Genomic DNA, 19,403 nt, shown 5'->3' on the forward strand with positions numbered 1-19,403 from the left:
CTGCTTTTCCTTTTGATATTGGGTGAGATAGGCTAAAAGAGCCTTTTACCTTAATCTCTGTTTATGTAGGTGAGTCTAACAGAGTGAATTTTGCTGCCTTAACAAGTCCACAGACCATATTAATTGCTGACTAGTTTATATGCCATGAACAGGTGCTACCATTTTGCAAAAAAGCACTAGATACTCCAAAATTAGCTTTTCTGAAAGCTATAGCTTTAAAAATAAAACTCTCATTTTCCTCCACAATAAACATTTCAAAACACTGCAAGCAAGAAGTGCCATGTATACTTTTTATCCATTTCAAATGTGTGAGCTAGCTGTTCTATTTTTAAGTACAGTTTTAGCAACTGTAAGATACAGTACACAGTAAGGACTGGACTTTGATACTTGGTGGTTGCTTTGTGTCTGCATTAAAATGAAATACAAAACAAAACAAAAGTGTCATGGAGACAAAACATATGACCAGCAGTCCTGCATAATGCCTCTCTTGATAGGCTGTTCCACTTTTCTCTGCTGGTGGAGTGTACTGTGTTTGGATGCTTCTCTGTGCTCAACAAAAAACATATCTGGGAGAAAGCTATGCTAAAAAATTCTTCCTGCAAACATACATTTCTCTATGTTAATGTCATCTTTTAAGTGTGTTGCAGCACACAAAGACTAAATCCTCTATATTCAGTCTTTAGTGATATAATCCAGCAACAGAGCATGTATTTTCCCTCAGCATAAAATGACTATTTGAGTTGACTCATTCAGTAATGTAATATGAAGGCATTTTTCTTCTCTTAAAAGAACTCCCAAGAAATGACAGCATCTTGGGGGGGGGTGGGGGTGGAATGCACCCTCTCATTATTAAGTCTGCTAGAACATACTTCAAAATGGAGGGAGACAAGTTTGTGCAGTCATAGCACAGAGCCAATTACATTCACAGGTATGAAGCAGGAAAGAAATTAGAACTCAATTTTTACATATATATAATAGGACTATGAAGATTAAGGGAACCACATTTTCTTCTTGTTCAATAAAAGTGAATAAATTGTAACCAGAGGATGTGTTCACTCAAGCATTGGATTGATTACTGAGTGAAAAATTACTGCTCTGACCACAGGCATGCTTGATATTTGCCTGTTCCTTGAAGATAGGTGGGCAAAGTAACCACATTTGCTAAGGCACTATGGTCTTTCTAAAGGCACAGTCACTAGAAAGGCACATCTTTTAAGAAGTGAGCATTTAGATCAGTTGAACTGGGTACTAATTGAAGTTTTCAGTGAAATCAGAGTACATTTGATTCCTTGGCAGCTTCAGATTTCAAAATTTGTTGCTCAGCATTCATCAGTTACACATGTCTTAGATTTAGTTCAAACAAAAAGCCTTATGAATACCTCAGTAGTTTGGGCATCTGGCTACGGAACCAGAGGTTGGGAGTTCAGTTCGCCACTGTGCCACAGGGGCTGGACTCGATGGTCCATAGGGTCCCGTCCAGCAATACCGTTATGAGATTATTATTATTATAACGCCTATATGTGTACAGAAGCTTCTAGCTGATTATAGCAGCTATTGACTATAATAGGGTTGGTGTTGGGACAGCTTCATTTCAGTACACGTGCACTCTCCCCTTATTACATATCTTGATGTTTAGCTGCTTCTGATGTGAAAGTCCTCTTTGCAGCACCAGGGGGAACAAAAAGTTGCTTCAGCACTGTTGTGCATCTAGCTGGTAGCAGTCTTATCAGCACCAGTAGATGATACAGTCAGTCAGAAGCCTCTGACCATCTGGAGACTTTTGGGGGCTGTTCCTTTTAATGTTAATGTTCAGTGATATAGTGACAGCTGGAGGACACTGATATGATTGTCAGATTTGGTCTAATGCATAGCTGGCAAGTGATAGCTAGTAACTCACTAGTCAATATATTTGCCAGTTATGACAGTTTTCCACAATAGCGCAGTGCAGTATCTGCAGCAGCATTTGTTCCTCACAGTAGGATATATTGTACTGTGATTGGCCAGCTGTATTCATAGAGCAAGTGTTTAAACATAACATGTAGTTTTTGAAATAAATCATTTAAGAGTATATAGGAAATACTTTTTACATTGGATATAATAGATTTATGTGAAGTGCATGGCCAAGCTTCCAAAACTTTAGTGTTGTTGTTGTTTTACAAAAAGTAGCCAACAATATCAACGTAGCTATAATCACTGCAGTCTCTTGCCTTCTGTCACTGTAGACACCCTAAACCCCGAATCTTAAGAGTATTGCTAGAGGTCATATTTCATGTCATGACAGTGGCTGCTTCTTAAGCAAATAATCTGCACACCATCCTTTGGATTTCACCACTACCAGGTTTCTGTAGTTAGGATAGAGACGTACTGGTTCATGGTCAGAGAAGAGAAAGCAAAGTTCTAGTGGCATATACTGGAATTACATAATCTGCAAGTGAGCACCTGAATTTCTCTTTTGCTGAACAGGTAAGCCAAGATGGAAAATCTCTACTCGACAAACTGCAACGGCCTTTGACTCCTGGAAGTTCAGACTCTCTAACAGCTTCAGCTAACTACTCCAAGGCAGTGCACCATGTCCTAGATGTTATTCACGAAGTGCTGCATCACCAGAGGCAGCTTGAAAACATTTGGCAGCATCGAAAAGTCCGCCTACATCAACGGCTCCAGCTTTGTGTCTTTCAGCAAGATGTACAACAGGTCAGTTCATAGTGTCCAGTCTTAGAAGATAGTGTATTATGGATGCTTGCATAGTATTTTTAGATTAAAGTCACTACCCACTCTCTTTCCATACACTGGCTTTTACTAAGAAGATGAGCAGAAATAAAGGGAAAGAAAAGCTCTTAGTCCACTTTGATAGCCTTTCAGTCACTTAAGCACCACTTGGTATGATTAAAGCATTTATTGCCCTTGGTTTGTTCCAACTGCAAGAGAAAGCTGAAAAGAAATGTCGAGCTTGAAGTTGAGAAAAGAAAATATTTCTGAAGTTCAGCCAGTAAGGAGGTGGATTGGTTTGCCTGTATCTTTGTGAATCCTTAAAAACTACTCCCAAAAAAGTAGAGGCAAGGCTACAGATAATCAGTCTATTTTAAAAAAATAGGCAAGAGTGCATGTGTGAGAAAAATCATAATCATACCTATGTAGGCATTTGTTTATATTATCATATTCAAAACAACTGTGTGAATTCAGTGCCACCAACCCAACATTGGGCCACAGCAACACAATAGAAAAAAGACAAGGAAGCAGCCAGCTAGGCACTGGTTGCCTAGCAACACAAAGATATTCACCAACAGCAACACAAGAACAACAGAAAAATGCTCCAGGTTGTGCTGAACAACACCAACTAACCAACCACACAGCCCAAACACCCCCACAGAAGCAAACAAAACTCCCACAAACATCACCAACATATACACTTCTAGCAGAATAAGTACACAATAAATTTATAAAATAATTTTAAAAAAATCAAACAGGAAAAGCATCCCTCTCACATACATATACACAGAGAGAGGGACAGTAGGAAAAATAAAAAGCACACACACACACAGTCACTCTTCCAAAAACCAAGAAAAGCCAGGAAACAAAGTTTAAAAAAATACAGTTGACGCCCTCTGCACCCCAACTAAAATTCCTACAACATGGGAAGACTTCTTTTCTTCTCTCCACTTGATGTTTGTGTTTTCTTGTTTGAGAGCAGCAAGCAGGCCATGCAACAGAAAAAATAATCCAAGGAAGTACAAGACTAACCGGGGAGGGGGGGGGGAAGCGACCCATAAAGGAAAATAATCCCGAGGAAATAAGGGGAAGGAATAAAATTATCTCAAGGAGGCATGCTGGTACAGGCAGGTTGTCTGATAGCAGAAAAAATGAGCCAAAGAAATCTGGGGAGGGAAGATCTCCACCTCAAGGAAAAAGAGGCCAAAAAGGAAAGGATCCAAGATGGAGGCAGGAAGCGGTCCAAAATGGAGAGCACCAGGAGCTCACCACAAAGAATGACTAAACACTAGTTTCCAGGCCATTTTCCAGTTTCAGAATTCCCGATTCCTTTCCAGATATTCTGGTTGAATGACCGCTGATAGCCCTTGCAATGCTGTTCAGTGAAATATTTATAAGGCAGTTTGACAGCAAAGAATAAAAGGGCACTGAAAGGTTACACAAAAGAGGGACCACAAAACTTTCAGGTATCCCTTTTGGTTTCAGGTATCCCTTTTTGTGAGTCTTTCGAGTATCCCTTTTTGTGAGTCTTTTGTGTACCGAAGGCTCTCATTCAGTAATCATTCCAAAAACACATTGCATGAAAGTTTTTTTTAATGGTTTGCTTTGTGTCTCCTAGTTTAACATGAAATGCCCATTCCTAGAAGGAAGCATCCTGGCCCTTAGTGAAAATTAGAATGGACAGGACACACTTGGTTGATAGTAAAATTGAGCAGGAGTAGCCACTACTGCTGCCAGATATGGCTAGCTAGAAAAAGAACCACCAAATTTAAAAAAATGAGTGTCAACATTTTTTGCTGGGAATTCTAGCTTACTGTTCACAAGCAAGTAGCAAAATCCTTGCACTGTAACCAGTGTTTCTTGACTGACAGCTGCCAATTTTAATTTCAGGAGCCCTTGGTACATATGTTCATTGCTATATTGTGCATTTTCTCTTGTGCATATTTAGTTTCTTTGTGTGTGTTTGTACCTGACACACACACACACATTTTATTTTGTCACAAAATTGACATAGATAATTTTGAAAGTGGCACTGCTGTCATATTATTTGAGCTGCACAGATCAGCTTGTTGAAGGCAGTGACTTCCTGTCATCTGCATCAGTGACTATTTGATGAATTAGGGTAGCTGAAATCCATCAGAAGCTGACCTCTAGAGGCATATAGACACCTGAAGTGATGTGGTTGTTCCTGCCTCTGTTTGATGGGCCAATGTGTCATTTAGGTTAACAGTTTGCCACTATTTGCTACCATTTCTACCACACTTGAATACACTGCATGTTTAAATTATTTGTATTTCTACTTCTACCTATTGTTAGGCAAGTTAAATGACAGAAGATTTTTGAAGACACCATAAAACTTGGGGTGAATTATCAGTATCCTATAGAAGTTACCCATCCCTCTTGTAATCAAAGTATGTTTTAAAGCAATTGAAGTGGCAGCTTCTATATAATAACCATTTGCTCGACATAATTAGCTAGTGTGAATGGGCTTGTCGGGGATTAAACATTGTGTTCACGCCCAGATCTGATTTCTCATGAGACAGACAAGATGTAAACCTAAAAGTGCCAAAACAAATACTGTAACTGTTACATATTCAGAGAAAACATAGTCTATGCCATTTAAGACTGCAGGTGTTTTGTTTTGTTTTACCAAATTTGAATATTCCTCTAATGAACAAATTTTATATTTGTATAAAAAAGAAAAGTTCTGCCTTAATCTTCTCTGTCACACATTAAGGGATAGGATTATATGAGTAGTGTTTGTTTATTTTTAGAAGGGCAAAGAATCCTGGTTTTTGTACCGTGGCTTAAATAAATGTCAGTTTCATAGTTGGACAAAACAGAGAACTCTAGTTAATGTACAATCATTAAACAAAGGATTGTCATCTCTTTCCCCTTGTGCATGGAGGAGGTCAGAACACAGAATTACAAGAGCATGAATGTAACCAATCCAAAAGGGAGAAAGTCCATATCTGGATAAATATCACAGGTATAAATGCTACATGTATACATATAGACATGTATTTTACGGAAGCTATGTATTTAGTCTACCACTATAACATGGATTGCATGATTGTTTGTAACATACTTGTCTGCTGGATTGGTGGCTAGTGGACTATGTTATAATCAATCATGCAACCCACTTTATAATGGTAAACTACATAGCTTCTGTAAAATAGAGATCTATTTCTGTACCTGTGATTTTGTTGGAACTGTTCCTTCCACCCATGTGATACACCCAGTTTGTTGCAGATGGCATTGTCATAGATACCATTATGACAGAACTGAAATTATAGTTAATGATTGTTGCTCAGCCCCTGGAGGACACTGCCTAGAGAACTGATAGAAAATGGAAGTAAATAGGCAGCTTTAAACAATGGCTTTCATGTATAGTTGGAAGCTGTAACCATAGTTTTTGTTCTAAACTATGCTTAGTCCAAATCCGTGCTGAGCAGAAATTATGGTTTGGTCTTATGCTTGAAATAAATCAGTTTATCTGATTCAACTTTGGGTTGCTGGTCTGTAATTATAGAACATGAGAGTAATGAGAGAAAGTATATCAAGTCTGTCAGCCTCTTGGATAATCACTTTCCTGAAAATATCTAGCTAGAAGCATAATTCCTTTTAAGCAAGTTTAATATGGTGTGAATGAGACATTGGTTACGTTTGTCCTGCTGTCTTTTATACAGTGTCAGGTAGCAGGATTGGGGAAGACTGAAGCTACACAGTTTAGAGAGCTACTGCTGATATATGTAGGCAGGATTGCACTGGATGAACCAATGGCTAGATTTGGTATAAGCTCCTGTTAGCCGGAGATGGTCTATGCGTTCTCTCACATTTTTTCTCTTTGTGTACATGCAAATAAAAGATGGGTAAGTGTGGCTCTCCAGATGTTTTTTTTGAGTTCCAGTTCCAGTTGTCCCTCATGGTTGACTGGTATCTTGGGTTGAGAGTTGCAGTCCAACAAAATCTGGAACGCTAGATCTCCCCCAGCTTGGTGTTATTAGGGCAATTCACACATAAGGAGGAAATGTTATCAATGCCGGGGATAACTGTAAGATAGCATAATACAATTTTAAGCATTGCAGCAATGCAAGAGCCCTTGTAGACCTAACATTCAAGCACTGTAATTTCCCCTTGTTAAAAAAAAAAACAAAACCAAACACGTTAGCCACAGCTAAGGCACTGTATCAGAACAAAAACTGGGAATGACATATGACCTGGCACCCAAAAAACCTCATCGACAGCCAGACATTATATATGATTAAGTAGTGTTATTTTGACACTATCTCAGTTTCTAAACTTCTGATGTACCCAGCAATCTAGTGATAAACAACCTTAACATGTTCGTTCAAATGAAATTGATTTTCAGTATAAAACTAAGCAAGCTTCTGGAAGTGCTCATAAGAAGGGCTTGCTTATAAAAACGGCATCTTCTTCTTCTGAGGCAATGAAGAATGATTAAACAGGAAGGTTTCAGACCAGTGTGAAGACAAACATACCCCCAGTATCTTCACAATGTTGATTTGGTTAGCAACTTGCAGTACAGGAGGAACCTGTACAAACCAGGATTAAACCAAAACTTTAGCCATGATGAAAGGCTGGAGAGAATTGTTCTTGAGAGAAGGATTAACATGAGCTTCAACACATTTACACTAGCCTTGTAAGCGCAGTGTCCTTAAATTATAGCTGTTACTCAGCCTTCCAGTGAAATGTTTGAAGAATTGTGCAGAGAGCGGTAGAGTTTCCTTTCTCCTCTAACTTGACAACTTGTGGCTAGGTCTTGCATCTTTTGCTCTAGTAAAATCTATAGAAGGAATGTGGGCCTGAAGGGTGGTTAATATCTCTGCCTAGTATAAGCAGAATTCGAATGTCTGATGAATGAGACTTCACTGTATTGGTAGATTCCAAGGTTGAAGTTGGCTTGTACACAGCATGCCATTCTTAAAAATATAACTTGGACAGGCTTGAATTAAACTTCACTTTTAAGGAAGAGCTCTTCTCTTGCACTCACGCTTGCCAGAATGATGCATGTGAAGAGAATTTATGGAACAGGGAACATCTTGCTTTCATTACTGCCTCATTTGCAATAGTATAGTAATGTGTATGTTGGCATTGAGTCCTAGAATGTTTAGTTGCTGAGTAGATTCTGATTAGTATGAACTTTGGAGCCTAAAGTGAATTGGAAGCAGAGTTGTTGCCTGATTGTACAATTAAGACCCTCCAAATTAAAAATCTAGCATGAAGGGATAGTTTCTCAAGTCACAAAAACAAATTTGTACTCCCATGGTTTTCAGGTTTTATGACTTCAAGAAATGCTTCTGACATGGAAATGTCTACCAAGAACTCTTGCAGAAAAACTATCAAATGACTGTGATTTGCAGATTATTCTGGAGAATGTTCTAAAATTCACATTTGACTTCTATAGATACTGGCACAGCCTTTTGAACACCTACATTTCTTCATATGAGCTGAGATTGCATCTCAAGTAGCAGTTCGTCTTTCATGGGAGAAGATTGGAGGCAATTGCGTGAATTTTAAAGGAAACATGGCCATCACGTCTCTTGATAAATTTCTGAAGAAAGCAAAGTAGCAGAGTCTGAAAGCCAAAAAGCAGTTTACTAATATGGATAAATGGCAACATCTTCCCAAAAAGAGAAATGCAACGTTATATTTTTTTAATAACTATGGCATAATGACATCTTAAATTAATTAGCAAGTGACTCCATTTGAATCAATATTTTAAAGTATAATTATCATAATTATTCCATTTCTTGGGCACCTTTTTCTAAGCAACGCTCTAAGTTATGCTGGAGGTAAAATGCAAGCAATTAAAAAAACATAAATACAGTGTATGATAATAGAGCAGCATGTACTTTAGAGAACAAAGTGTAAGGATCATCAGTTACACTATTTCTTTATCTCAGGAGATAAAGGCCTGAACTGGAAGCTTCTAAGGGGGAAATAAATTTGCTGTAGTTGAGCAGGAATAATTTAAAATTTCTGTAAAGTTCCTAAGATCTAGAAAATTTTGAAGCAGAAGGTTCTTCCATTGAGTTTTGGAAGAAGGAGTCCCTTTTCGCAGAGGAGAGAGAAGCAGCTGTGCTTCTACTAACTGCTCTAGATCATCTTATTCAGGGCTGGAGTGATGCTGATTTTTCTTTGGACTTAACATGGATGCCATGAAGTATTTTCCCTTCATGTTCCTTAACCTGATGGGGCTATATGGGAAGGCTGCAACAACAAAGAAAGAAAAAGAGAGAGAGAGACGGCACTTGTATTATTGTCATTTCCTTTGTTGTTGTTGCACATGCCTAACTTCTGTGGTATTGCAAATAAACATGTGGTTGGTCATCTTAGCATGTTTGGTGCTTTTTAGATAAGGTTTTAAAAAGTAGATTTATAAGACTCTGCATGCTTTGCAGGAGGAAAAAAAGCCTACTTACTTTCTTAAAATTATGGATCTATGTTACCTTGTTGAATTGGCCAGTAGTTTCCTTAGAATGTGTGAAAGAATTTATATCCCATAATTAATTTACCAAGCTTGCTGCTGTTACACATGCTGATGATCATTGGCTTGAATGGCTTTGAAGGGGTGTTGGACATAACTGGGAAGACTGGGTCTCTTAATGGCACATAGCCACGGTATCTGAATGGAACCTCCATTTTCTAGGACAGTTCAGCACTAAATAACAGTTGCATGGTAGGGGAGAATGTTGGGTGAGCACTGTTGCTTTGTTGCCCAGTTTTATAAGATTTCCCAGAGCATCTGCTAGCTTCTGTGTGCAGGAGAGACTGAGGCCCTGGAAAGACTTCTGCTCATGTTCCACAGGGTAATTTTTATTTTCAGAAAGCAGAGAAGTGACACCCAGCCCCCAGGAGAGAGATCTGAAGTGTTTGGATTGCGAATCCTCCTTGAAGCATCCTTTTGCTTGGAGACTTGACAGTCTGAGGTCCAGTGCACATCTGATGGCTGCCACATTAAATTGCTCCCCAGTTGTTTGGCATTTTTCATGGGGTTGGCTGTTCAAACTTTCTTCACTGGCACACATCTGTGTGGCAAATAGCTGACTTTGTGAAGTCCACTGCTGCTACAGGGGTAGATTAATGTGGCCTCCACAAAGTGGCTATTCTGTGTGCAGTCAGAGATGGGCATGAATTAAAAAATGAATCACCAAATCCATCCATAAATTGCTAGTTCTTTAATTTGTATTCATATGAATCAATGTCCCCACGAATCATGAATCAATGAATTTTTAGTGATTTTTTTTTAGTTGTTGATTTGTTTGGTTATAAAACAGCCACCAACACACTTAGAGACACCAAAATTGCAGAGAAACTTCCTTTGGCTCCCCTCTACAATCCTTCCAGTTTTAGTGAAGATGGCTTTCAAATGTCAGAGTTATGCAGCCACAAAAGACCCCCAAGCCAGCTTCTTAAGAGCATTTTCCTTGGGGGGGGGGACACACACTTTATGGGTGTATAACTTAGATGTCTGAAACCCAATTTTCACCAAATTTGGAAGAATTGTAGAGGAGAGCCAGGGAAAACTTTTCTGTGATTTTGGTGTCTCTAGGTGCCTGGGAGGAAATTTCTGGCGGAAGGGGGACCTTCTTGTAGGTGTATAACTTGGATGTCCAAAACCCACATTTCACCAAACGTGCAGGGCTGGTAGAGGAGAGTCAAGAGAAGCTTCCTTGTGAATTTGGTTTCTATAGATGCCGGGCGGGGGTGTTTTATAGGGTTTTAAAATCAAAACGAATTGATGAATTGATTCATCGGGGAAGAAATTCATAAATTTGTTGATTTGTGATTCATTGACTTTGATGAATCATGAATCAAAATGAATCACCATTTTTCTGATTTGTTTCCATCTTTAGTTTAGGTATCAGGATCAGAAACCAGAGGTTGGGAGTTCAATGCCCCACAGTGCCTCTTTGACAGGGCCTGGACTCGATGATCCAAAGGGTCCCTTCCAGCTCTGCAGTTCTAAGATTACTATCATTATACCTCTATTAAGATTATCAGAAGTTGGAAATGACTTGACAGTGTAGGAATAAAGCTTTGCTTGATTTTTCTGCCTTAGATATTCTTTGAATTTGTCTATAGGTGTTTGTGCTAATTTCCACGACATTTTTGGGATATTATGGGGAAGAAATGTAAAGGTAGAGGTATACAGCATGTTATGGAGTTGGAACTGCTTTGTGCTACTCATTAAAGCAGTTGGAGAAACCATCCGAAGCGTTTCCTAAATATGCAGTTGGAATTTTTTTTCATGTTGTTATTTTCTTGCAGGTGCTAGATTGGATTGAAAATCATGGAGAAGCTTTCCTTAGCAAGCACACAGGTGTTGGAAAATCCTTACATCGAGCCAGGGCACTGCAGAAACGCCACGAGGATTTTGAAGAAGTGGCACAGGTAGGAACCATCCCTGCCATTGCCTTCATTTGTTGCCATTTTGTATTTAGAATTATGCCCCCAACCCAAAATGGGTCGGTTGGTTGATTTTATATTTTGTACATTGGCTTTTTCATTTGCAGAATTTTTCAGTACAGGATTAATACACCAGAACAAAGAATTAATCTAGCACACAAAGAAAGAGCAGTGGTCACTTCTGAGTTATCTTTCTGCCCTGAACAGAATTGAGCAAGGGATGTAGGATGCAGTGTTTTGGCTTGATACTGATTTTCGGTGGCCTGACAAGTTTCTACATGATTGATTGATTGTGACAGGCAGCATCTGGATTAGAGTGCCAAATTATGCGTTTGCAGGGAGTTTTTTTTCTGGGCCACCAGGCAAATAGGTTTCTGTCAGGAAACAGTCAAATTCTACTCCGTCATACTAGGATCATCTCCAAGATAACTGTGCATCCCTTTGTGACATTTTGTAGCCAGAGTAGTGCAACAGCTGTAATGTTCCTGAACAGCTTCTGAATCAGTGTGACATAAAACAATTCTGCTGGCTTTTGACAGGAAACTGAGGTTAATAAGATGAAAGAGGTGAAGAAAGTAAAATCAACCCCAGTAACAAAGCAAATAGAAGTTTTCAGGCAACTTTATTTTCCATGCTTGTGGCCTCTTCTTTTCCTGGGAATAGATTATAAATATGTGCATATAAATCATTAGATCTCATGATACTAGGTTACTATTGAGGATCATTGATAGCTGAATGCATGAACTAACTGTTCAGAAGACTGCTTCAGAGATGGTGCTGTGAGAGATGCGTGTTGTAGTTAGAGCTGCAATATCCCATCAGCAAGTGCAAATCATTATGGAATGCTGCAGTCTTTTTTTCTTTTCTTTTTTACAGAAAGCATGTGTCTTGACTATCTCTGGCTGGAATCTTGCCAGTTACACCTGCCAACATAGCACCAGTACAGTGGTACCTCGACTTGAGAATGTCCCTACATAAGAACGATTTGAGTTGAGAACAGCTCCGTTCGTAAAAAGTTGCTTCGACTTGAGAACGGAGCCTCGACTTAAGAACCCAAAAAAGAAAAGGAAAAGAAAAACCTTTCCTGCCGTTTTTTTGACCTAAGTTCACCTTAGGTCAAAAGAAGAAGAAAAAAATTCACCCCCAGTGATAGATACAGATTAACCGGCTTTGCATTAGTTCCTATGGGAACTAATGCTTCGACTTAAGAACAGCGCCTTGACTTAAGAACGAAAAACAGCAGATACGGATTAAATGGTTTTCAATGCATTCCTATGGGAAATGGTGCTTCAACTTAAGAACGTTTCTACTTAAGAACGCAGTCCCAATACAGATTAAGTTCTTAAGTCAAGGTACCACTGTAGTGTAGCTTGCTGCCCTGTGGGCATTTCCAGTTGCGCACCATTTGTAAGATTTGGTATGCACTAAACACTGCCTACTTTGGCTTCCTAACTTGCAATGATTCCCTACTGAAATTAAACCATTGGTGTTATGTCAGCATAATTATATAACAGGATTCTGGCCTGTGTTTGTTTTCCTCCAGCATATCTAATATATATTGAATTCATTCACAAATAGTGCTAAACTATGTCATAGCTACTGTACACATAAATTCATATAAACCAAATGGCTTGTGTGCTCACCATCCATCCTCCTGTATGAGTAAGAAAGGGATTTGCTTGTGTTTCTTTTCAGTTTTTGCTAATTTTGGCCCATTGCTTGCAAAGAAGACATTAAGGTTCATCACTAATTCTGATTGGTTTTAGAACTAATCAGCTGCAAATTGTGGGTTTTGAGTCAACTTTTATTTTACTAATCATGATTTTTTTTGATAAACCATAATTCCTAGTTCACACAATGTGGTGAGATTAGGAGAGAATAAATGTGGGTAAAATCCTTCTCCTGGCCAGGTAGGGTTGCAGGGGAGCATAAGTGCTCAAGACTTTCAAATCTAAACATATAGTACTAAATCATGGTGTAGCACTACACACTCAATTCACATATATAATTACTAGCAACCTAGACTTGTGTTCTAGGTAGAAATTAATCTGTTTTTCCAACAGCAGGAGTAAGAAGTTAGAAGGATTAAACAAAGTTAGCAATCTCAATATTAGTTAAAATGACAGATTTCAACAGGTCAGTAGCTATGGAGCAAATATTCTCCTATAGGTGTCTTGTAACTTTACAGCGCACATTTAATATCTTTGCTGTCATTCACCTTTGTAATTGTTCCCTCTCCTGTTTTTCTTACAGAATACATATACCAATGCAGACAAATTGCTAGAAGCAGCTGAGCAGCTGGCGCAGACGGGAGAGTGTGATCCTGAAGAGATTTATCAAGCAGCCCATCAGCTGGAAGACCGTATACAGGATTTTGTTCGACGGGTAGAACAACGCAAGATCCTCCTGGACATGTCTGTGTCTTTTCACACCCATGTTAAAGAAGTAAGTTAAGAACAATAACAAAGAATAAAAGCCAATAATAGTTCTGGTTCTACAAACCTTAGGTAAAGGTTCCCCTTGACATTTAGTCCAGTTGTGTCCAACTCTAGGGCGTGGTGCTCATCCCTGTCTCCAAGCCGTAGAGCCAGCATTTGTCCATAGACAGTTTCCATGGCCAGTGCAACTAGACACAGAACACCGTTACCTTCCCACCGTGGTGGTAACTATCTATCGCACTTACATGCTTTAGTACTGCTAGGTTGGCAGGAGCTGGGACAAGCAATGGGAGCTGACTCCATCACGTGGATTCAGTTACGACTGCTGTATTTCTGACCTTGCAGCACAGAGGCTTCTGCGGTTTAACCCACAGCGCCACCACATCCCACGTTCTACAAACCTTACATGAACTTGTAAGTGGAATTCTAGCCAACATCTTAAGAACGATGAGATGAAAGTGCAGGATTTGGGTGTAACATATATAAACCAATTGGGCATTTCCAAAATAGGTAGCTACAGTATGTAGCAACCAATGTGGACCTTTTTTGTTCAAAAGTATGGCAGTTTTTGAAAGTATTTGTAGTGAATTCCAGCAGGAAGGAATTGATTGAAACGTGTCCATGCACTTCTGAACATCTCTAACCATGCATAATACCAACCAGAAATATCTTAAAACAAAAGATTAAAAATGTGCTACTTGAACAGACCTTTAAGAATTAAAATGGGAGGAGAGGCTTTGATGGAGGATGCAATTAAAAGTGATTCATAAATCTGGGAAGTCAACACACATGTTGGAATGATGCCTAGCTTTTCCCAGATGCTACTCAATGCAGAGAAATGCACTTCTTCTTCCCCTCACTGCCTCATTTCCAAATGTGTTCATAATTTCAATTGTGGTAATATTCCATAGGGTGTCAACAAAATGTTTTATCAAATCGAGGAACTGTAGAGAGACAACTGAATCTGAACAACCGCAAAATGTTGCTTCTGTTAGTCTTGGACAGACTGTGATTGCTGTATTACGAGGTGGATCAAAGGGGCTGAAATCTGTGTATAACTCTGAGGTTCAGAGAGTGATCTAGGACCAGTCTGTCTGTCTCAACATATTGCAAGGAAATAGTTGGAATGACAGACAGAGTAATCTGCTTTTCTTTCCATGAAAAGTGTATGGGATACTGCTATCGTCAGGGCTGGTCCCATTGCTCAGCAGAATGAGGCAGGTGCCTCAGGAAGAAGGTTTGGTGAAATGACAGCAAACTGTAGTTTGGGTGTGCGTGTGTATTTTTGTTCAAATATTTTGCCTGCCAGTCGGTGGTTGTGAGAGTTTCTGCTGTCTATGTTGAAATAACTTGGCTAGCTTTGTGTACTATATATATTTGAATTAAGTAGGAAAACGACTCCTGTTGCTTCTATGCCTGAGACAAAAAATGTCTTGGGGATAGATCCTGAATCACAGTGTGAGATTTTCTGTTGTGGATACTTTTTTCTATTAGAGATTGCCCTGTATTCTTTGTACGGAAGGGCAGTAAATGAACAAAAGAAAATTTGGGTAAGTGAGAGGAGTCCTGTTTGCTGCTCAGCCTCAGGTAGCAAAATGTTTGGGGCTGGCTGTATGTGTATTAGATAGTGTAGAAAATTAATTCACAGCCTGCCAAAATGCATATAGAACTGAGCTGTGTGTGCATTACCTGCTTTGAACATACATGGCCTGCTTTGAACAAAGACGCTGTATAAATACCATGTCTTAGAGTTTTCATTTGCTAGGATTGGCTTTGTCTTTATTGTAGGGGATGGTGCCTCACTTAGGGCTCTTGTCTTCCAGTGTTCACAGCTTCAGAAGAACACATGTTTCTTGAAATGTCAGTGGTAAACATATCCCCTCATTCCCAAAGGTGAGATATGGTAATCGGCTTCCGCAACCAGATGGATCATGAACTGAGGAGTCTGTAAGATCTCTAGCCAGGCCTTGTGCCTCTGGTTAAGAGAAGAGTGAGGGAATCTCTGGGACAAGAACAGACAGAAGGAGACTGTTTACAGCAACAGTTGCTCAGATAGAATTCTCACGGCAGGAATTATTGGCCAAAACTTTAGACTATTTCCGAAGCGTAGCTTATTACCGGTCACTGAGTAATGCATAGTTAGCTCCTTTTTTTGGTTTGATTTTTTGGGGGGTTTTTTTGTTGTTGTTTAAAAAGTCTTGTGAATAATGTCTACATATGTCTTCATTCATAGCTTTCTGACTGTCAGCCATATAAATGTGCCTTTAAATTACTTCCTTTCCTCTGATGGGGAAAAACTAGAAAAAGAGCTGGGCCAGGTGTTTGTGTAACAGTGCCAAGTTCAGGGTGTAAATCAACTCTGTCAGCTCTTCTACAGAAGAGTGGAAATACAGATTTCAAAGAATGAACTATGGGGATCGTGTTTTAATATTTCTGCATGGTACTGACTATATCACACTCTCCAGCAGCTTGTGAGGTGAATGTCCAAATATTTGTTGGGTTTTCCCAACATTGGCTTGCAATATCATGCCTGCCAGCAAGGGAAAAAAAGATGCCAAGCTTTACATAGTAAAAGTCAGCCTGAATGTTGATCATACCAACGTCAGCAGTCAAAATCATCCATCAGATCCCCTCTTCTGCTTGCTACCACTCACAAACAGCCACCAAGCAAGGGAAACTTCCATAATCTGACATCTTTTTTAAAAATGATAAGGTAGCCACATCTTAACCAGACACAGTTGAGCTGCACAAAAATTTGTTTATGCAACACACAGTATCCCTGAATTTACAGTGGAAGAAATCATTGGGAGGTCACACCTGGAAATAAGTTTCACAGAATTCAGTAGGGCTTCCTTCTAAGTAGGCTCACATCAGACTGCAGTGCATATGTCAGCTCAAGGAGAGAATATACCTGGATATTGTTTTTGTGATTGATCCTACCTGACAGCATACTTAGAAGAAAGTCTGACCAAGTTCAACGACAGTTTTTCCAGCAGTAAGGCAAGCGGTCCTAATATATGGCCTTGCTAATATGTATATGTGGCAGATAGAAGGGAGCTTAATAGATTAATAGATTTCTTTTTAATTTTGGATAGTTCAGTGTTTTTAAACTGGCTGGACAGCTCAGTGGTTTAGGTATCTGGCTGCGGAGCCAGAGGTTGGCTGTTGGTTTCCCCACTGTGGTTCCTGCAAATAGAGCCAGCCTGTGTAGCCTTGGGCAAGCTGCAGAGTCCAAAGATGCTCCCACCAGAAGAAGGGAATGGTAAAGCTCTTCTGAGTATTCTCAGTCTGGAAGACCCTGAAAGGGTGGCCATAAGTCAGAATCGAATTGACAGTACATTATTATTATTATTATTGTTTTTAGAAGAGCACTTTCACCCAAAATGGTATCCAAGACTGGGATTAGTGTATATGTTAAAATAGGAAAACAACTTTTTAATTACCTTATTATTATTATTATTATTATTATTATTATTATTATTATTATTATTATTATTATTATTATTATTATTATTATTATTATTATTATTATTATAATATACCTTCCAGTGCCAGTAGCAGGGTGTTTTCAGAATAGAATTCCAGGACTGCCTTAACCTAGAAGTAGAACTGTAGATGGTATGCCTGTCTTGATGAAATGACATAAGAGCTTACTGCGTTGCTTGGCATTGCATGCAATAAGGTTTATTTTATTCACGAAGCAAAGTTTAGTGTGCTCCTAACAACCTATGCAGGAGCCATAATAACTCTCGTGTATGTGGTGCTTTAGATATTTCAAGAACTTTGTGTTTACAATATGAACAGAAAAAGAACCGCATCCTAGAAGAAATGGTAACACAGTATACTTTTTGTGCACAATAGCCAACCAGATGTTTCTGGGATCCCGAAATCATGGTCTGAGAACAACTGCAGCCTCCACCAATTTGAATTATGTAGTTGATTACTTATGAATATGGAGGCTCCAGTGATCCATTATTGACTAATGGCTGTACTCCTTACAATAAGCTTACAAGGTTTGCCAGTCAGGCTTATATGAATCCCCAAACTGCAGTAAAGAGAAGTCAAGTTGAGAAACAGGGGCTTGCTTTACAGTCATCTAATGAGTTAACAGCTGAGGTTCTGGCCACAAGAGACTTCTGGCTGTCATTGGGAGATGTTGCACTAATTTAGGTTTGAGCAAGAGGTCTACAATTCGGTATCAACTCCACTTACCACATGAGTACTTCTTTCTCCAAAATTATGGCTTAATAGTTAAGTGTATAATGGCAATGTAAAATATTACTTCTTTGTATTTATATGCAGCATCTGAATAATATTATATCTGTGGCACAGATCTGGGGATTTGGATGCTTTTGGTTACACACTTGTGTAATAATTGTATGTATATTGTAACAATTTTCTTTAAAATATTGGGGGGGGAAATGCAGAGGGGCAAGCAAAACTCCCAACCTGATCAGTCTGAATTTTTTTTTGTTCTCTCTTCCCCCCCCCCCCAGCTGTGGACATGGCTGGAAGAGCTGCAGAAGGAACTGCTGGATGATGTCTATGCGGAGTCGGTGGAGGCTGTGCAGGAGCTGATCAAAAGGTTTGGCCAGCAGCAGCAGACCACTCTTCAAGTGACAGTGAATGTTATCAAGGAAGGCGAGGATCTGATACAACAGCTGAGGTAAAACTTCCTTTCAAGATGTCAGCCTCATGAAAGATTCTCTCCCCCCCCCACTTCCTTCCATAGCATGGAAGTCAGTCACCTCTTGTTGCCTTTAAGCTCTCTGCTTTCCTATCTCCACTCCTTCACATTTCTGGTGGAGGCCAGAGAGAATGTGCGGAGGTGAGAGAGAAAACACAGTTTGAATACATTACATGGAGAGAGGGAAAGAACTGTTATTTCTCTATTTCCATCTTGTAATTCTGACCTCATGCTTGCTATAGATTATAACATTTAGATATAAATTTGTGTGAACTGAGAGCAAGAGTCATTTTCTACACTTAGTACTTATGGTGTGAGGATTGTGATGTTGTTCTCGAATGAATGCCTAATAATGTAGAGGTGGCATAAGACTGTGGTTTTGGTTTTGTGTTTTTGGGATAGTTACTGGTCTTCTTGGAAGCCTAGTGGAGTCTCTTAAGTGACTAGATGAATATTGGTGAGACTGGTTCCCTCAAAGATACTTGGCACAGTCCAGCATACACATCTAAAATACACAGTTGCAGGAAAGGTTTGAGTTTATTCTATATTATGCAATCAGCCTGTTCTCAGGTGAGAGAGTTGATTTCCACTGGGTTCATGGAACCGAGGCAATTGTGCATTTTTGCCTCACTTTGACTGGCCTTGTGCAGTGGATGTTCCTCATCTGAAGAGATGCTGTGGGAGGTTGTCAAAGGGAGAAAAAAAATGGAATTTGAGAATTGTCAGCATAAAACTAGTGGAAGTTGACTCATTTCTTTTCAGCTTCTTTAGGATAGAGGGAATGAAGAATGCGGGTGTGTACATATGCTTCGATTCAGACTGTGTTTCTCTGTTTGTGCCCCTTATTTTTCCATAGGGATTCTGCCATTTCGAGTAACAAGACCCCCCATAACAGCTCCATTAATCATATTGAAACAGTCCTTCAGCAGCTGGATGAGGCTCAGTCACAGATGGAGGAGCTTTTCCAGGAGCGTAAAATAAAACTGGAGCTTTTCTTACAGTTGCGAATATTTGAGAGAGATGCCATCGATGTAAGTCTACAATGTGTACACTGGTTATTCTCTTTACTCACCTGAAGGGTGAGCTGGATTTAAAATGGTGGTTCACTTGGAAAGCAAAAATACAGTGAAGCCATT

The 19,403-nt window shown here is 39.4% G+C and overlaps 1 protein-coding gene across 5 annotated transcripts in view; it reads left to right on the forward strand.

The window, feature by feature from the left end:
- Positions 1-19,403, forward strand: part of TRIO (trio Rho guanine nucleotide exchange factor) — a 269,555-nt gene that overhangs the window by 120,607 nt on the left and 129,545 nt on the right. For all 5 annotated transcript variants that reach the window (XM_020781274.3, XM_020781278.3, XM_072998502.2 and 2 more), the window contains exons 9-13: positions 2,464-2,694; positions 11,005-11,127; positions 13,396-13,587; positions 18,077-18,246; positions 19,124-19,298. In XM_020781274.3, the coding sequence (XP_020636933.3) occupies positions 2,464-2,694; positions 11,005-11,127; positions 13,396-13,587; positions 18,077-18,246; positions 19,124-19,298 (891 nt within the window). The remainder of the gene's footprint in view (positions 1-2,463; positions 2,695-11,004; positions 11,128-13,395; positions 13,588-18,076; positions 18,247-19,123; positions 19,299-19,403) is intronic.

The sequence above is a fragment of the Pogona vitticeps genome, chromosome 4, assembly GCF_051106095.1.
Source record: "Pogona vitticeps strain Pit_001003342236 chromosome 4, PviZW2.1, whole genome shotgun sequence".
Classification (NCBI taxonomy): Eukaryota; Metazoa; Chordata; class Lepidosauria; order Squamata; family Agamidae; genus Pogona; species Pogona vitticeps.